The sequence below is a fragment of the Alligator sinensis genome, unplaced genomic scaffold, assembly GCF_000455745.1.
Source record: "Alligator sinensis unplaced genomic scaffold, ASM45574v1 scaffold280_1, whole genome shotgun sequence".
Lineage (NCBI taxonomy): Eukaryota > Metazoa > Chordata > Crocodylia > Alligatoridae > Alligator > Alligator sinensis.
In genome coordinates, this window is record NW_005841835.1 from 1,745 (window position 1) to 20,052 (window position 18,308).

Sequence of the window (18,308 nt, forward strand, 5' to 3'; positions counted from 1 at the left end):
GCACTGGCCAGCAGAAGCGGTGGCGGAGCCTCCTCCTTTTGGGACCAGCTGGCACAGGTAGGGGGGAAGGTCTGGGGGAGGTCTGATGCTCCTGAAACCCCACTGCTGGGGCAGGATGTTAGAGGGGTCACAACCCCTTGCTACCTGGTAAGTTGTGCAAGGGGAAGGACTTCCGATGACAAAGGTCAGGGGGCAGGACTTCCAGTCCCAAGATGGCAACCAGGGGGTGGGGCAACCGAAGGGGCAGGACTACCCGTGTGGCCCTCGACAGCTCGCCAAAACTCATCAAGTGGCCCTCCGCCTGAAATAATTGCCCACCCCTGATATAATGTCACCCAACTTCTGCCTGAAAACCCTACCCCTTCCTGTATGGGAATAAGTTCAGGACTCAGCCTGTGGAGCAAGATATACTGTGCAGGGCCTCCCATTGGACTATCCTCTCCTCCTAGCCAACAGGACCATATCACCGCATTCACAAATCTGGCCTGGATGAGTAAGCAAGAGTAAACTTTAATTTTTAGATCCAATATTTCTGACTATCAACTCCCCCTAGTTTCTTTACTGCCTCAAGTCAAGGTTCACTTGGTCTTATCTTTCTTCCAGCACTTCTCCTTTTATCTTTAACCAGTTGACCTGTCTCCTGGCTTCTCTCCTAGGGCTCTTCCTCCTCCTCTTCTTTAGGCTTCTGTGCTGGCTTCTGCTCTTTTAAATAACTAATTTAAAAGGTGAAGGAAGAAATACTTGTAATATAAAGATAGTATAACAAACCTCTCTCCTCTCTAATGACTCAGAGTTGGTATGAGGGCGAGGAAGAAACACTTGAGATGGGCACATCCTATACTAAAAAGATCAGAACCCCCGTGGTCCTGCTTCTTTCACGTATAGATGTGAGAGTAACACTTTCGGCACAGGCGATAGCAGTGATGCAGACACAGCCAGGTAAAGAATGAAATCTCTTTTCTCATTGTTGTCCATCAGCTCAATAACAGCAACAGGGCCAGGTGAACCCTTTTCACTCATTAATTCTTCGTGGTCTAATAGTTACCAAGGTAATTCAACCACAACTTCTCAGTTTATGCCTATATCACCTAAGATTCCCAGGTGGTCTTCCCTCCAAAGACTAGCAAGGCTTGGAAATTCTCGGCTTGCAATAACAAACAGGAGCAGACGCATTCAGTCCAGCATGGCCAAAAGCCAAGGGATAGATTAATATTTGAAAAATAGATCCATTCACTTCAGACTTCAACTCTAGGCTTCCACATGAAATATTTTAAATCCATGGAAGTCTGAGAGATGGGAGTATTCAAGGTAAATTATCAGGGTTTTGAGCTTAGAACTCGCATATAAAACCCAACTGCAAATTTAGGAGCAATTCTTTTTTCCTTTGATGTGTGGCTTGTCCTATAACTCCTAACAGCTTTATCTGGCTAGTTTAATTGCTTCTCACTGCTTAAGTTCTCAGAACTTCTACATTACTGCCATAGGACTCTAGTGAAAGTGTTTTGCTGCTGTGAGATACATGCTCCCAGAAGTATCTTGTGGTGTGAGAAGAGAAAAATACAGACTTTCTGGCCAGACGCAGGAGGGCTCCTGAACCTATTACAGGTAACCTCAGCTCCAGGCTACTCAGAAAGGTAGTTTGTATTCATATTACAGAGTCAAATGGCTCCTACAGTCAGAAAACCCAAGTGTTCTGGTCTTGTCATTACATACTAAGCTAGGATAGGTTCATTGATACAAACTGAGCAAAATAAAGTAAAAACAGGACGAGAGGGGAAGGAGGCACTTCCCTCACCTGTAGTCCACCACCCCTGTCCGATTCCCATCCAACTTCTGCACCAGCTCCCTAATCTGGGCTCGATCAAGGAGGATGCTTGATTGCTGTGAAACGATACGAGAAGGAAATTTGTGGTCATCACCACTCTGTGGCTGCCTGGGGCTGTGACATGAGTAGTTCTAGAGATCCTGGAAATGGCACAGAAGTTACTTTTTGCCAAGCTGTGTGAGAGCTGTTCACAGTTTATTCACCAGGCAAGTGACCTGGAGCACCTGCAAAGGGATGTAAGAATTTCACAGGATATCAGAATCTGCCCTATTAAATGGAGTTATTTGGACACCCATTGCTTGCTAGGTTATCCACAAGTTAAGGTGCTAAAAGGGTGAAATATGTTCACAGGTCCCTGTTGAGCCAGTCACCAGAGTTAGGGTCAAAACTCAAGTGGCTCTTCTCTGTCCTATAGCACCAAGGAGGAGTCATCTGTTAGGATCCAACAGACAGATCCCACACAACCAGTTTCCTTTCATCTGCTATATTTCTCTTAAATACCTAGGAGAAGGAAGGGTGGGAAAGGGAGGAGTTGACCTAGATTTGCATGGTTACCAGGTTATTCCAAAGTAGATCTACAGGTATTTACACCATCCACAGCAGATACCTGGTTTCTTGGTATTTCCTTTGGGTTCCATTCAAGGGTTAGTTTTTCTCATGGCACATGTTGATGTAACCAGGTGCTCTGAGGTTCCATACAGTGGGCGTGTCTACATGGCGCCCTACATCACCATAGCAACTCGTTACATCACCGTGTGATGCGCTGTGGTGATGTAGTGATCATGTGAGTCAACACATGATTGGCATCTACTTCACTATAGTGATGCGCTCCCTGATTTTAGCATGCTGCTATGGCAAAGTAGCAGTGAAACCTAACCGTGTGCCACACATATGGCACAGTATGGGTGGTTACTGCTCCATGCCTTCCAAAAGGAAGTACTAAAACATGGTGCCATAGCAACATCACTGTACAGTGATGTGTAGATGTGCCCAGTAGGACTCAACGGGTGCATTTACACATGCAAATACTGCTTGATGGGTTTACTCCAAATTTACTCTGGAGTAAACCCACCCTGGGCAAGCATCTCTCATTTGGGAGCAGATTTGCTGCTCCTGGCAGCATTCTGCTCCTACCCACTCTGGTGCTGTACCAGCCCCCTGCAGCAGTCAGGAAGAGCTCTAGGCTCCCTTTGGGTGCTAGCTCAGGGGCTGGCAGGGAGCTGACAGCAGAGAGCTGTCTCTTAGTGGGGGCTGAGAGATTGCTCCCTGCCCCTGGGAGCTGCCTGCTGCTGGGGAAGGCTTCTGGCCCTGGTTCCCTGATCAGGGGCCGGGGGCTTGGAAAGAGCTGCAGAGGAGGCAGGTCGCAGCCCCCTGGCCCGATACACCAGTGGGGCAGCTAGTAGTGAGCCCCTTGCTGGGTGGTGGGGCTCACTGCTACCTGCCTCACCAGTGGATAGGGCCAGGGGGCTGGGACCTGCCTCCCCTGCAGCTCTTTCCAAGCCCCCGGCCCCTGATCGGGGAACCAGGGCCAGGAGCCTGCCCCAGCAGCAGGCAGCTCTCTGGGACCTGCTGGGACCTGCCCCTCCCTCACAGCTCTTTCCAAGCCCTGTGCCACGACTGCCTGATCGAGACACAGGGCTGGGAAAGAGCTGCAGGGTTGGGACCTGCTCCTGACCAGGACAGTTCCCAACCATTCCTGGGCTGTGTGGAGAAGCCTGCACGTGCTCCAGGTTGCCCTTGCAGACTTCCCTACGCAGCCTGGAGTTGACTGTGAACTGTTGTGGTCTGGGGCAGGTCCCAGCCAGCTCCAGGCTGGGCAGGGAACTCTCTCCATGCAGGGAGCTCCCTGCCCCTGCTCCACAATTGCTGAGTGGGGGGCTGGGAGATTGCAATTGTGGAGCTGGACCAGGGAGCAATTACAGAGCAGGGGCAGGGAACAGTCTCCCAGCTCCGGCTCCACAATTCCAATCACAGAGTGGGGGCAGGAAACAATCTCCCAGCTCCTGCTCTGCAATCGTGAAGCATGGGGCTGGGAGACATTGTCCCTGCCTGGGCTCTGGTGGCAGAGTCCACTGTGGGAGCAAACAGCTTCTAGGGGCAGAGAGCAATCTTCTGCTCCCCCTGCACATGCCTTACTGCACAGTAATTACTTGGCAGTTAATATGGTACTTGCATTTGCAGGTAGCAGATTAACTGCCTAGTAGAGCAGATTACTGCACAGTAAGGGTCTGCACATGTAGACAGTGATGCTTACTAAGCAGTAATTTGTTCTACTGCACAGTAAATCATCTCGTGTAGACATGCCCAGCCAGTGCCAGATGGGGGCGTCAGTAGTGGGAGCCTCCTCATAGCAGTACCCTGCCTGGGAAACATTACAGGAAACTCTTTCTGAAGCTCACCTGCATCATGGCTTTCCGGAACTCTGCCACTGGGATCTTCATGCTTCCGTCTTTGTCCATGCTCCTAAAGAAATCCAGGAGTCGCAGCTTGCGCTCATTCAAGTAGTTCTGAGAAGCAGAGAAACAGATAAAATAACATTGCAACCATGTACCGAAATAGTGCAACTTTCTCCTCCATTTCCCTGGCTTGTCCCTGGTGGTCTGTCTAGGTATCTGTATGGCACTTATCAGTGCAGTGCCTAAGAACTAATATCAATGCACTGTGCTGATATTCAGGAAAAATTTCCCTTTGCTCAAGTTTATCCCACTCCTGTTAGTTAGACTCTGTTGGAAGAGCTCTAAACAATGCTTCTACCTCACATGTTTTCCTTCACATGCTTGTACATTGTTATGAGCCCATGCAAGCCATTATCCTTTGACCAAATTGTATATGCTCAGTTCTTTGGATCTTTCTTTTTAGCCCAGTTTCTCACTTAAGATGTCTCATCATTTTTGTGGCTTTTCCCTAACTTCCTTTTCTGTAGACACACATTGACACAGCAAGAGTCACTTTTGTGACTGCAGCTCCCAGAGGCCTGTCCTACCTAACCTGTGCACTGTTAGCTGTGTTGCCACAGCAGCACAGAGCTAACCACCCAGCTATTTAGTCAGATTCATACAAAGCCACAAATACAGCATTGCAAAGGCCACTGGCTAGTACTTTGCTAAGCAGCATGGGAATGCCATCAGGTTGGTTGGAGCTTAAATGAGTTGTATTGACAAGTCTGATTTCCTGGCTGCCTTGTTCCAACAAGGGGCATGGTGCCATCTGCAGTTATTAGTAAAAATTACAGGCTTTGGAAATAACTGAGTAGTTGATGCTTCCAGTAACACCAGTATTTGCTGATAATATGTATAATGGAATTTTTACAGAGAACATTTCAACTTGAAGATAGATCTGGGCTGACAACCATGAGTTGTATAGAAGTTAACTAGAGTTGTAGGGTTTGTGATGCTGAACATTGATTCATAAGGAGCTGAACTGAGATCCATCAACTTGTTTCATACAGCTTAACAAACAACACTCTGATTGAAATGGCAGGTGGTACTCTCAAGAGAATATAGCACAGAACTGGAAAACAGGAGAGCTGGGTAATATTCCCACTTCTTTAGCTGGCTGGCTGAAAATGGGCATATTACTTAGCATCTTTTTATCTCAGTTTCCTCATATGTAATATAGAGTGAATAATGACTTACTTTTGCAAAATGCCTTGAGATCTTTGGATGAAAGATGTAATATTATACAAAGGCACAGAAATAGTATTGCTACTAATGACTTTTAATCACTATATACCTGAAAGAGATTCTAACCATCAACCTAGATGTTAAGAAAAAATATTTATGTACACCATTTGAAATTTCTAATCCTCAGATGATATTTTTCCCCCCAAATGAGAGGGATTTGTTGATATAGAATATTCCATATTTTTCACAGGACAGACAGAGATTGTATGCTCCCTTCAAGAGAGCGTTGAATAGCTGAATTTTCTGCTCAAAAGAGAATTCACCTCCCTTTGCAGTAGCTGGAGCATATATACTGGCTCCCAAGTAAGGACCCAAAGTGAACTGCTCACCTGAATCAGCTTCATTGGGTCTGAGCGCTGTTCTGGCTTTTTGGAGATATAGCCTCCTACCCCGCCATAGATGACATCTAGCTCAGGGTGCCCCTGACATACTGCATCCATCAGGTTGAGGAAATTTTCATTCACCAGCACATTCTAAGGCACGGAATAAAGGACACTGCATTAGTGCAGGCACCCAGCCCATCTAGACCCTTTTCTGAAAGCAAGTACTGTCCTGTAATAATGTACCCCATCTCATGTCAATATTAACCAGTCTCTCCTAAGCTTCTCCCTTATTTTCTCTTGTCCTAGCACTTTAGTGGATCCTACTGCAGGTCTCAAGAGTCTTCAGTACTTCAGTCTCTGAGCATACATTTTCTTTCCTTTTTCTCAACTCCCACCATATTTTTGCTCATTTAAACCAAGCCACAATCAAATTTATTTCGCACAGGACAAATGTGAGATAAGCTACAGTACAGTTGCCTTCTTGCTGGGCTATTCAGTCACCAGGAGAGACTTAAGAAATGGTCTCCTTTGCACCTGACACCTAACACGGTTAGCACTTTTTGTAAAACTCTGCTTCATTGTCTAGTGCTATGGAAAGTTTCCAGATGCTCAGCTCCTGAAGACTAATAAGAGTATATCTATATCACATACCCAATGTATCCAGCAGTGACCCTCCCAAGTCACATCCTACCTGCTTAGTGAAATGCATTAGTGAAACTATGGTGCCCCACCTCTTTCCTTGGGGACTCCCCCACAGTGGCTTCACCGATTACCTTTAGGTTTGGTGCCTGCAAGTGGGAAAGGTGGGTGGGGTATACTCAAGAGGCTTCCTGCCTCTGACCTGCTGGGGATGTGCTATAGGCTGCCTGGAGAGTTTGGTGTTTGGAGGGGCTCAGCACCTACAGCTGTTATCAATTTGAAATGGAGTTGCAGGGGGATGACAATGACACTCACCACTTTTGAAAATCAAGCAAAAGCCCTTTGTCCCCAGAGTAGATACAGTGTGGACGGTGATAAGACAATATTCTGGTTTATATTGGTTTTGTTCATATTGTTTTGTGTGGTTACCTATAGACCATCTCCTTTTGTATCAGTATTGATACAAAAAGTATTATTTAACAGAATTATTCTAGTTTACTCTGTTGGGTTATTACAAGCTTGCTTTTTCCATTACTGACATTTTAAAGAGATACTTACAATTCTATTCATACACTTGATACCTGGAGAATATGATTGCTCAAATGCTTATGTTAGTTGCTTATTTAATTATCTGAAATGTCAAGCTAGTTAAGGAAATGCTTGAAGGCCTCTGCTTTCTATCAACGTGACAGGTTTTCAAAGTGTTGTGGAAGATGAAACCATATTTATTATCCAAGATATGGTTATTGGTTACAGGGATTTTGAAACACAGTTTTATAATTTCTACTTTGCTTAAGCATTTTATATTGTTTTCCTTTACACTGTTTTGCGACTTGTACGTGTAGTAGCTTGAGATTCATGCCTGCATACAATCTTTGAAAAGAGTCTTTAGTTGTCAGTTGTAAATTCGATAAATAATAGATTATGTACAAGAATGTAAGGAGTAGTAATGCTTAGGATGTGTTGACAGAAGCAATAAAAATGGACTGTTCATACCCTTCCTTTGCAATGAAAAAAGATTTTGGTTTTAAACTCGCATTTCTAGAAAACAACTGATAGGAATACTTCAGAATGTCTATAAAAGAAGTTTTCATTTTTTAAGTGGTAAGAAGACTGTTTATGGGTGGAAAATATGTGGAAAGCTTTTGATTATATCTAAGTACATGTTTTTTCTTAAAAATGAAAACATTTGTTTATTCCTTAAATGCTTAAAATAGCATAAGATTATTTTGAGAGGCATATTTGCATATAGTCTGTATCTAAATGCTAGACTCACATAACAGCTTCAAAAAAAGAGAAGAAACTTCTCCAAAAACTAGTCAGAAGAAAAGACAAAGCCTTCTTTTGTATTTAAACTTAAAGACTCTCTTTAAGAATTATTTCAGCTTCAGAAGACTTCTGAGAGATGAAAGACCTCATATATGAAATAAGGGTATTTGGGCTCATTTGAAATGAGTTTCTGCAAGAATTCCACTAAGACTATATAAATTGTGAGATGAAATTAATCAAGAGATTAGGTTTTAATTTTCCTTATAATGATTTTAATGGGATATTGAAATACTATTGCAATATAAAGTATTAACAATCTTTCCTGTTAAATACCAGGCTGTGCTGAATACATTTACACTATGTTCCCTGTTAAATACCAGGAATACACTATGTATTCCTGGAGAGGGGGCATTAGGTAATCTTACCAAACAGAGAGATATAGTGGGATTTAATTTCGATTTAAGTATCTTAATATGCATTTATTGCTGGTCTCAAGACCACTTGTTGAACAGCAACTTCCATGTAATAAATTTGATAGGGTTTCCATGGTTTCATGGAGCTTAGTTAAGATTACTGACCTTTTATAAACGGTTTATATTAGCCATAATAACCCAAATCAGGAGTATCTCTTTAAACTGTTTTAGTTATCTGTAATGTGGTGAAGCCTGCCTTGTGACTGTTTGGGGAAGTAATATATTTTAGCTTTAGTTTGCCTACAGCGGTGTTTTCTCTAAAGGAAAACCTACTTTTGAGGTGATTCCTATTGAAATTTCTCCACATGGAGAGCGATGGAAGACTGAAACACATGAAGTAAGCATCTTTTATTACTTGTCTGTATTCTCCTTTTTTTCTTTGCTTACTAAAGTCATCATTAATAATTGAGAAAATGCTGCTTGCCCTTAACTGCAGTGTTCCCAAAGGCAGGCATAGAAAAGCATCCTCTGGGACTAAAATAGTGATAGCCATCTCCCTGAAATGGCATTAAGGGAGACATTAATTATGATTAGGCCTACCTGTTCTTGTTAATATTTTAATAATTTTGGAATAAAATTACTTGGTAATCAGCAATACTTTTAAGTTTTACATACCAATCACTGTATCTGAATATCTGAGCACATATTCTCCCAACATTGCCCTTAGGGGTGCACCTGGGGGTGAGGAGCATTATAGCCTCCAAGGCAAGTTCCCTTTTTGCCCTCTTTTCTAAGACTGCAAACAAGTGGGCTAAGTAGAGCTAACTGTGATAATGATATTGATACTGCTTGTAACAGGAGCTAGAGTGAGCTCTTATTAACTTCCACACAGGCTTCAGAAGGGTTGTCATATAGAAGCTTGTTGTTAATGGCCTGCAACTGAAACTGGTGGTAGACTTCAAAGAGTTCTAAAAGGGTTTGATTCTAGACTCCAGGCAGCTCCAAAAGGTTCTAGTGTAGATGTTTTGGGACTCTACCAAACCTAACACCATCTTACTGAGATGTTGATCTCTTCCATTCTGGATTTTGAGTTCTTCCTGATGGATGTGATCAACAAAATAGCACCTTCTACCGTCAGTGGATTATTGGACATCTGTGGTGGAAGAGAAGTAGGTAAGAATGAAGATAATTTCACACTTTGGCAATAAGTGTACAGTAACTACATATGTGTTCCTTGCTCCCCCAACCCCAGCCTGACCCAACTGCATTATCTTGTTCACACGCTTTTCATCGTTATTATCCACCTGTTTCCATCCTAACTACAGAAATAATTTCACAGCCTGGGGTGACCAAGGTATCTTACTCTCCTCACCTCTGGCTCAGCATAGAGCCCACAACCCTGCTACTTTCAACTTACACATCTCAGTTCTGTTATCACTGTGGCTCAAGATTTCCCATATTTCTTTCTTTCCCTCAGCAGCACTCAGACTTTGACATACCTTCAGGATTCTAAGGTTTCCATTGACTTCCAGCCCTTTGCACAGCTTCTCAGCCCCTTCATTGTTGATGTGGTTGGTGCTGATATCCAGTCGAACCAGAACGTTATTTACTTTGAGAGCTTCCCCCAGGGCCAGAGCCCCCTCATTCCCAAAGCCATTCCATGACAGGTCAAGTATCTTCAGTGTCCCGTTGACCTCCAGAGAGAAGAAAGAGATCACCAGTGGCATTATAGCCATTCCATGTCCAGCTGATGCATTCCTCTATTGCTCCTCTCATTACAGAGGCACTGAAACAGCTGGGACCTTAATGATACTACCATTAACAACTGTTTTGCTGTTTTTACTTTCTCCTTATGTCAGTGTCCCAGTGCAGTATCTCATGTCTGCCGGGACTCCCACAATAGCAACATCCTTCCATGTGTTACCTAACAGTCAAGACCCCAATACGGCAAACTTTCCTAGGAGTGCTAGGTGCTGGGATTGCATTTCTATGAGTTACAAGTGCCATTGATGTGAACTTTCTTGCAGTAGTGTTGGTGTCAGCTAAGACTGTACCTGCATGAGCTACCAAATCCAGTTTGGCCCTCAGTGCTGTCAGGCTCGTCTCTGTGCTGCCCAATCATTGCCAATTGAGGCTTCCCAGCAAGGGCTTCCACTAAGTAGGGCCCTTTTTCCCACAGTGCCCACTCGTTTACATATTAGTCTGGAAAGAGGTGATTATAAGAAGACTAGGTAGCACTAGTGAAGTAGCTCATTGCAAAGAGAGGTAATGGGCCTGAGCATCCTTCCATGAACCATTTCAGCCACTCCCTGTATCCTTCAAGGCAGCCTTGGACTCAGGAATGATTTGAGCATGTGGCCAGAGTAGGAATCTGTGTCTCTGCCTGAGGAAGAGGGATCTCTAAAGCAGTTAATTTAAAATTGACTAAAACTTGCCAAGCGAGAAGCCCTGATGAGGCGCTGTTGCAGGAATGGGAGGGCCTTGCTAGGACATAAATTATAATCAGGTGAGAGAATGTGGGGGGAGGGCATGTGTTGTTGCTCTGGTGCCTAGGTTTGATTATTGTCTAAACCAAGCTCTATTGCAAAATGAAAAGGGCCTGGTACATTTGCTAATTCAGAGCACTGACTGGCTAGTAAGGGAATGACATGATTTAAGAAAACTATTGGCAGAGCCAGGGCAGACCAATGCTTCAGCCAAAATGTGCCACTGTCCCAGGTTCAGCTTCCAGCTGGGGTGAGACATATCAGTTTCCAGGAAAGGGACTTACCCTGAGACCAGCACTCACTGCCACTGCTCCCTTCATTCGCAGGTGGTTCCAGCTCAGGTTTAGGACTTCTAGTGTTTCATTGTTAGCTGAGGAGGAGTAACTGAAATGTTAGTTGGCATTAAAAATAGAAATGCATTTTAAAAATGAGAGATTCAGGTTATTGTCAGAGTGGGGGGTCATGAGAGAGACTCAAGTCTTCACTGTACGATAGATACTACCTATAACACACACACAGCTAGATGTGCAAGATAAGCAAGAACACAGTGCATACACACATACACAAGCAGATCTGCACACTCTCCCCTGCTCACACATGTACACGCATGCACAAACCCCAGTCACTAACACAGTCTTGCCCACATTTAAATGTGCATAAAATTGTGAGCAAATACTTTCATACAAAAGACTTACCTACTTCCCCAGACCCCAGAAAGCAAGAAACTTGTCACAGAGACTAGTTTGGATCTTAGAGGTTTTGGACCAATATTGCATCCCAAGTAAGAGAAGGCAGCCTATTTCTAGTAACCAAGACAGGGAGATAAGTGGAGCCCAGGGGAAGAGAGCAGAGCTGAAGCTGTGTGGCTCAAAGAGGTGGGTGCTCCTTCAAAAGGGAGTGGGTGTTGCATTTTAAACTGCAACCCTGCTCCCAGCAGGGCAGAAACTTTCCCACTACTCTCTTCATTCAGTTCAATTTTATCCAATGACTATTAAATGCAGGGTGCAGTGGTTCAGCTTCAAAAAGGTCAGTGCAGAATAGACTGGGTTAACCTGTGGTATGGTGGTTTGAGTGCTATGCTGGGAAATTAGAGGAATGTGGGTTTAGTCCACCAATGGGTGAAGAGGAGGATATGGCTCAAGCATGTGCCCTAGCCACTCAGCTACTGGGGCTAAAATGTTGGGGGCTGGCCATCCCTCCTGGCTCTTTTCCAGGATTTATGCCCAGTATAGACCCCTGGTTGGTCACATGGCTGCTTACCCAATGCACAGCCTAGTGCACATGCTCAGTACCGTGTGGTTGCTTGCATGTCCACGCTGTATTGTTAACAGAATTGCAGATGTGTATAAGTGCGAAAGACACTGCAGAGCCAGTTAGGTACGTGCCACAGAGACACACAAAGGGTAATGGAATTCTGTCCTCTGTGTTTCTTTTGGAATGAGAGGGGTGAAATCCTTCCTCCCACGTCCAGAAATAAGACTTGTCCTCGCTACAGCTGATTTGCAAGCAAACAGGTCAAGCCAGCAGTTGTGACATAATATGTGCAGTTGTGTCCAGCTGTACATGTGCCAGTGCCAATCCAGATGAAAAGCATGCCACCCAGTGGCAGTTTCCCTTAGGAAAGCAGGGTCAGCCTTTTTGGCAGGTGTGCCAGAATCAGCCCAGCACTCTCCTCAAGTGCCACTCTGATCTCTTTCCCCTACCCCTCCTGCTGCTCAGCTTTCTGCTCCCTGGCTTGTGCTCCCTGACCAATTGTTGCTTTGTTTTCTGCTCCCTGTCCTATCTGCTGCTGTGTTATCTGTCCCCTCCCCAATCTGCTGCGGGCCACACACTGTCTGCCCTTATCACCTGGGGCATCCATTCTGCAGGTTGGTCACCCCTGCCTGAGGATAGAGGGTGTGTAACTATTGGCGAGCGAGGAGGCCTCTGCCAGCACTTGGTTTTTATGTTGTTATGATTCTCTGAGGATGGCAGTTTGGACCACAGCAGCTGTGAGGCTGCAAACTTTTTTTCAAAACTCTGTGAAGCCTCAGTTGACCTGGAAGGAAGGAAATCAATTTTTCACAAGACGGCTGGGCTTGGACACAGCTTTCTCTACTATGGGAAGATCCCTGCTTACCTTTAGACTGTGCTGTTCTGCACTATTAGCTGAGACACAAGCACAGCTCTTGCTGCCATCACAGGACTAAATGTAAAGACCTGAGCTGATCTTAACAGTAAATTCATGTTAATGGCAATGCTGATTCAGGGAAATTAAGAGGTTAATTTAATTAAAGAAAAAATTTCAGGGTAACTTGAAAGGAGCATCACGTGGTTAAAAAATACATATTAGCTGCTGCCTAAGGGCCACTGTGAAATGGCTGAGACACATTAACATTAGATGTGTAAAGGTCCTTCCTGGTACACTATTAATAGCATCATAAATTGTTAGAGCAGTAGGAGTTAAATTCTTTAATTTGCTTTTCCTCATTAGAATCTTTTCCTCAGTCAGCCCAGATGTAATGGATACCTGTTTTTTTGGTTTGGAGGGTTATGAGGTTTGGATGGGATGCTGGCCATGGCCACATCACTCCCTGGTGTGCTGTTGACTATAGAAATTAGTGCACCTTAGCCATATTAACCTGAGGGGCTGCTAGGCTTGGGTGGGTCTTCATCTTTGTTTTGACCTCAAGGCTATCACTTTCTTCTGGATTTCACAAGGCAAACAGTGAGGGTCACTTTAATTTCATTTTTAATCACTTTCCTTTTCTGGTTACCAAAGTTGCTCAAGGATTTGGCCCCTGAAACTGCATTTAAAATTTTAAAAAGATTTAATTGAAAAATAATAATGCACAGACCTCCCCCCCACCCAACCATTCCTATGAGATTTTGTCTGTGTTTTAGGGCCACTATTTCTGCTCTAACCTCCTGGCCTGGCTCTTCCTCTTTAAGCTGCCCACCCTCCTGGTTAGCTTGGTCTTTGATTGTGGGTCATGTCCCATACTTGGGCTTTGGTATATTGGAAAGTCTCTGTTCCAAGGAGGCTGTATAAGTTCTCCAGGGTGATAAGCACTTCAAGATGGGTCAGTGGGCCACCCAGGAGAGTTAAACCTGGATCCCAGTCCTTTGCATTGGTCATCAGGCCATACAACTTCTGCATCTAGAATGTAGAGACAAGTGGTAGATTCACTTTAGCAATGGCACTGACCCCTGATGCTCCCTGATGGCCCCTCATGGGGAGAGTGCCTAAGCTGTATGCAGCTGGCTCTGGGGAAGTAATGAGAGGGTTACCAAGCATCTGTCCTAGGTGCTCTCCTCCCTTCTCAGAGAACTCGTTGTGGCTGAGGTCCAGCTCCTTCACTCGGTAATTTCCCTAGAGAGAGACATGGTGTAGAGACAATTAAGTCTTCCATCCCACCTTGTGGCAGGCAGCTTCCATATTAAGACCCCCTGGGAGAGGATGAAATCCAGGACTGCTGAATGTTCTAGCATGCTGTAACTTATCAGCTTGGAGGCAGGCAGTTTTGCTTCCCATAACAAAGGTTTGTTGATCTTTTAGCACATAAAATGTTGATTTTTTTTTTCTCATAAAAAAGAATAAACAGTGGCACTTCAGGCTGAGCACACTGCACTCCTGTAGCTCTGCTAGTGCACCTCTCTCCTGTGCGTGCTGCTATTACAGCCCTGCCCTACAAATCACCTCCCCCCCACCCCCCCCAATCAATGTCCCACAGCCTTTCTATCCTACTGTGAGTACTTCTTGTTACAGATTCAGATCCTGGACCCCTCAGAGCAGAAACTTCCAGGCATACCAAACTGCGCACTGACTTTATGATAGGGCTAGACTGCAAATGGCACTAATATTTTCCCTTGTGATCTTCAGGATGATTGGAAGTCAGATCACTTAGTATCATAGGAAAGTAGGACTGGAAGAGACCTCACACGGTCATCTAGTCCAGCCCCCTGCTCAAGGCAGGATTATCCCTGACTAAGCCATCCCAGCTAAGCATCTAACCTGCTCTTGAAAACCTCCAAGGAGGAGATTCCACAGTTTCTCTATTTAGCCTGTTCGAATGCTAGACCTCCCTCATGGTCAGAAAGGTCCTCTATCTTTCGGACCCATTTTCTTCCATTTGGCATTATATCTATGAGCTCTTTTCTTTAAAAGATCTTTATGCCTGTTTTAGTATCACTTATTAGTTTACATCTGGAAAACATGTTTCTTGAAAGCTTTTCAACACCCAGATTCCCTTTTATAGCCCCATTATGTACCCCGGTGAGTTCATCTCTCAGACAGATTCCAAACGCTGTCCTAAGAAGACATGAACCTGGTGGCCACTTCTTCATGGCCTCTCAACCTGCCTCCTTTCTAAACTGAGTAAGAAGCACTCATCATAATTCTGCTAGGACGTGCTGAGGGAAATCAAGCCAAGAAAGGAAGAGCTTTAAGATGGAGGTAGCACTAGCTACAGAAGGGCCTGCAAGTGGCATTATGTTACTCACCAGCAGTGCCTCAGCAAAGTATGGTGCGGCCTCCTCTCTAAAGTTATTTCCTGCAGAGGAGAAGAGCCTGTTAACAAAGTTCAGAGTTCTTTGGTACATTGCAGTGCATCCAGAACAGCCTTATGATTTGGCTGGACTGGCACCTCATTGCAATGCAGAACAAACAGGGTTCTCATAGAGCCTTGTGAAAATAGGGCTTGAGGGGGCTCAAGAGGCCATCTAGTCCAACCCTCCAAGTCCAGGCAGGATCATCTCTGTTTAAACCATCAGAAACATATTTTTGTCTAACTTGCATTTATCTTACAGATTCCATAGTTTCTCTAGGGAATATGTTCTAGGCTCTAGGGCTTAATTGAGAGGTACTCTATTTCTCTTCTCTTTGTTCAGCTCACTTTACTAGAGTTGTCTCAGGCCCACAGGACACTAAAACATTGCCCAGATGAGGACCGTATCTAAATTGCTCAGAGGTGGCTGTAGTTAAAGCCACTATGTGTATGCAAGGCCAGATTCTTATCTCAGTTACACCAATATAAATCCAACTTCAATACAGTTGCGGTGCATTTACACTTAATGGAGAGTCTACAATGTGCTTTGTGGGGGGGAATTGCTATAGAAATGTAAACTAGTACTTTACCGTACTCCTACCACCCCCTAGGAGAAAAGGAACCCACCTGAGAGCTGAATGGCCCGTAGACAGGAAATATTATCCATTAACATCCGGCAGATGGCTTCAGCTCCTTCTGTGTCAAGGTGGTTATTGGAGATATTCTGAAAAGGAAGACTCCAACATACAAAAGGAAAACCCAAAGAGTCAACCCGCTTTTAATACTTTCTGTGTCTGGATGTGCAAGAGAGGCCAAGAGACTGCAAGAGCAGCTGTACTAGCAAGGCAGGGGGTCGTACCTAGTCAGTGATTAATATCAGAGGGTTCCTTCTTTTTTATATATATATTAATATGTGCAGTTCTAGAACCTTCCAAACAAGGATGAAACTTACAAGGCAAGAGCTTCACAGAGTTCTAGCAGAGTGGTGCTTAACCTGTTGGTCCCATAGGCTCCACATCACTCATCTGGCCTATCTGTGGGCTTGGATCAGGATGTCTGTGGGCTAGATCAGGCCCTGAGAGCCAGCACTGCCTCCTCTGGCCCCCCACACACCAAGATTGGATACTGGGGAGCCAACACTGCCCCCTCCCGATCCCTGCACACCAGGATTGGGTCCTGGTGGCCCAGTGCTGCTCTCACTTGGCCCGATGTTCTGGGGTTGGGTGCTGGATGCAGCATGCAAGCCCCAGGGTACCCTATGGGTCTGGAAATTTGACAGCAGGAGAGCAGTGCCAACGTTCTCCCACTGTCACATTTCCAGACCCGTGGGGGACCCTGTGGGCCAAATGACATGGCACGAAGGGCTGGAGGTTGAGCCTCCTGAAGTAGCAGTTACTTTATCAAAGTACTTTTTCCATAATTCAAAGTTCACAGGCTAACAAACTCCACTCTCTGTGCCCAAGTTTTGGGTACAGAAAACGTTATAAAAGCCATATCTCAAAAAGCCATTCAAATTCTTCTAATCCATTCAGAAAGGCTTCTACAAACCAAGTCAGAGAATGAAAGTCACTGACCCAAACCACTTTCTATTGTCCAACCACAACATGGAAAGGTTCAGTTATGGTGATTTATGTCTGTTAATTACCAAAATAATTCATTAGCCCCAAGGAGATCATCAAAGGTTCACTAGTTGCAAGGTTTTGCTTTTCTATAACTTGTACTTTAAAAAAAAAATTGGAATGTGAATTTTAGTGAGTTATGATTGTAATTATCTAGAACTTGGGAACTAGTTAGTTACTTTTTTGGCAAATCTTAATATATTCCAAGCTTTTGCCAGATATTTGAAATCCTGTTTGTAAGTGTAAGGAAGAATACAGTTAGGGATGCACCAATAGAGATTTTTGGGGCTGATACCGATAGCCGATTTTTAAGGAGGCATATCGGCTGATACCGAGCCAATTTCCGATACCAGCCCAGCAGTGTGAAGAGCAGTGTCTAGCTGGTAAGTCAGTTGTGGTGGGAGGGGAGGGGAAGGGAAGGGGCGTGGGGAGGGGCAGATTGAGGTCCCTGCGGTGAGGGAGGGAGTGGGGCTGAGGCAGGCGCAGCCCAGCCAAGGGGGTGGCGGGCATGGGAGAGAGCTCCAAGCAGCTCATTTGGGGGCGGGGAAGTGGGGGGGTAGCTCCTACCACTGCATGCACCCTGGGAGGACATGGTGGGAGGTGTGTGCCCCCGGATCTGTGTAGGGCTGGGCAGCTGCTGCTGTGGGCTGGGGCCGGGGCTGTGCGGGGCTCTTCCCGGCGGGGGCTGTGCTTGGGGCAGGTGGCAGCAGCACTGGGAGGGGACTACCGGGGGGGAGGCTCTAGCCACCTTAAAATTCACTGTAGCCCCCTTCCCAGCGCCACCGCCTGCCCTGAGCACAGCCCAGCACAGTCCCCACTGGGAAGATCCCCACGCAACCCTGACCCCAGCCTGTCCTGCCCTGCCCGGCGCAGATGCAGGGGGCACACTCTCCCCCGCCCCCCAGACGAGCCGCGGCTCCATCCTGCACCTGCCCTGCCCCGGCTAGGCAGCTCCTGCCCCAGCCCCAGCCCCACTCCCTCCCACAACGCGGGGGCCTAAAACTGCACCCCCATGCCCCTTCCCCTCCCCTTCTACCACAACAGACTTACCAGCTGGACACAGCTCTCCAAACTGCCGGACTCTGCTCCTCGCCACCTACGTGCTGTGCTCCATCTGAGTGCATGCGTGGGCCATTTATTGGCCAAATTATTGGCCACATTGGGCTGATTTCTGATAGTCAATTTCTTTATATTGGTGCCGATCCAATATTGGACCGATATATAGGTGCACTTCTAGAATTCAGTCTTAATAATGGCATCGCATTGGTAGCTTGACCCCTGTAAGTTAAGAGGCAGGTTACTAGAGGGGATAATTAACTTGGTGATTTTGTATATTACATCCCATGTTATCATGATTCAGTGTATTAGAACAAGGAGGAAGATTGGATACCAGCTCTTGAATGTAGCAGTTTTCTCTCAGCATCTGTGCCAGGCATATGACTCCTTCAGCCAGGATCCAGTTATCTTCCAGCTCCAAATGGGTGATGGTTGTGTTAGACTAAAGCAGGCCATACAAAGGGAAAGA

The 18,308-nt window shown here is 45.4% G+C and overlaps 1 protein-coding gene across 1 annotated transcript in view; it reads right to left on the bottom strand.

The window, feature by feature from the left end:
- Positions 1-552: 552 nt before the first annotated feature.
- Positions 553-18,308, bottom strand: part of LRRC74A (leucine rich repeat containing 74A) — a 41,183-nt gene continuing 23,427 nt past the window's right edge. The window contains exons 4-14 of the mRNA XM_014518847.2: positions 18,174-18,281; positions 15,792-15,888; positions 15,121-15,170; positions 13,909-13,990; positions 10,923-11,008; positions 9,652-9,846; positions 9,210-9,305; positions 5,838-5,981; positions 4,225-4,332; positions 1,796-1,881; positions 553-713 (exon numbers count right to left, since the gene is read on the bottom strand). Coding sequence (XP_014374333.2) covers positions 653-713; positions 1,796-1,881; positions 4,225-4,332; positions 5,838-5,981; positions 9,210-9,305; positions 9,652-9,846; positions 10,923-11,008; positions 13,909-13,990; positions 15,121-15,170; positions 15,792-15,888; positions 18,174-18,281 — 1,113 coding nt within the window. The 3' untranslated portion in view covers positions 553-652. The remainder of the gene's footprint in view (positions 714-1,795; positions 1,882-4,224; positions 4,333-5,837; positions 5,982-9,209; positions 9,306-9,651; positions 9,847-10,922; positions 11,009-13,908; positions 13,991-15,120; positions 15,171-15,791; positions 15,889-18,173; positions 18,282-18,308) is intronic.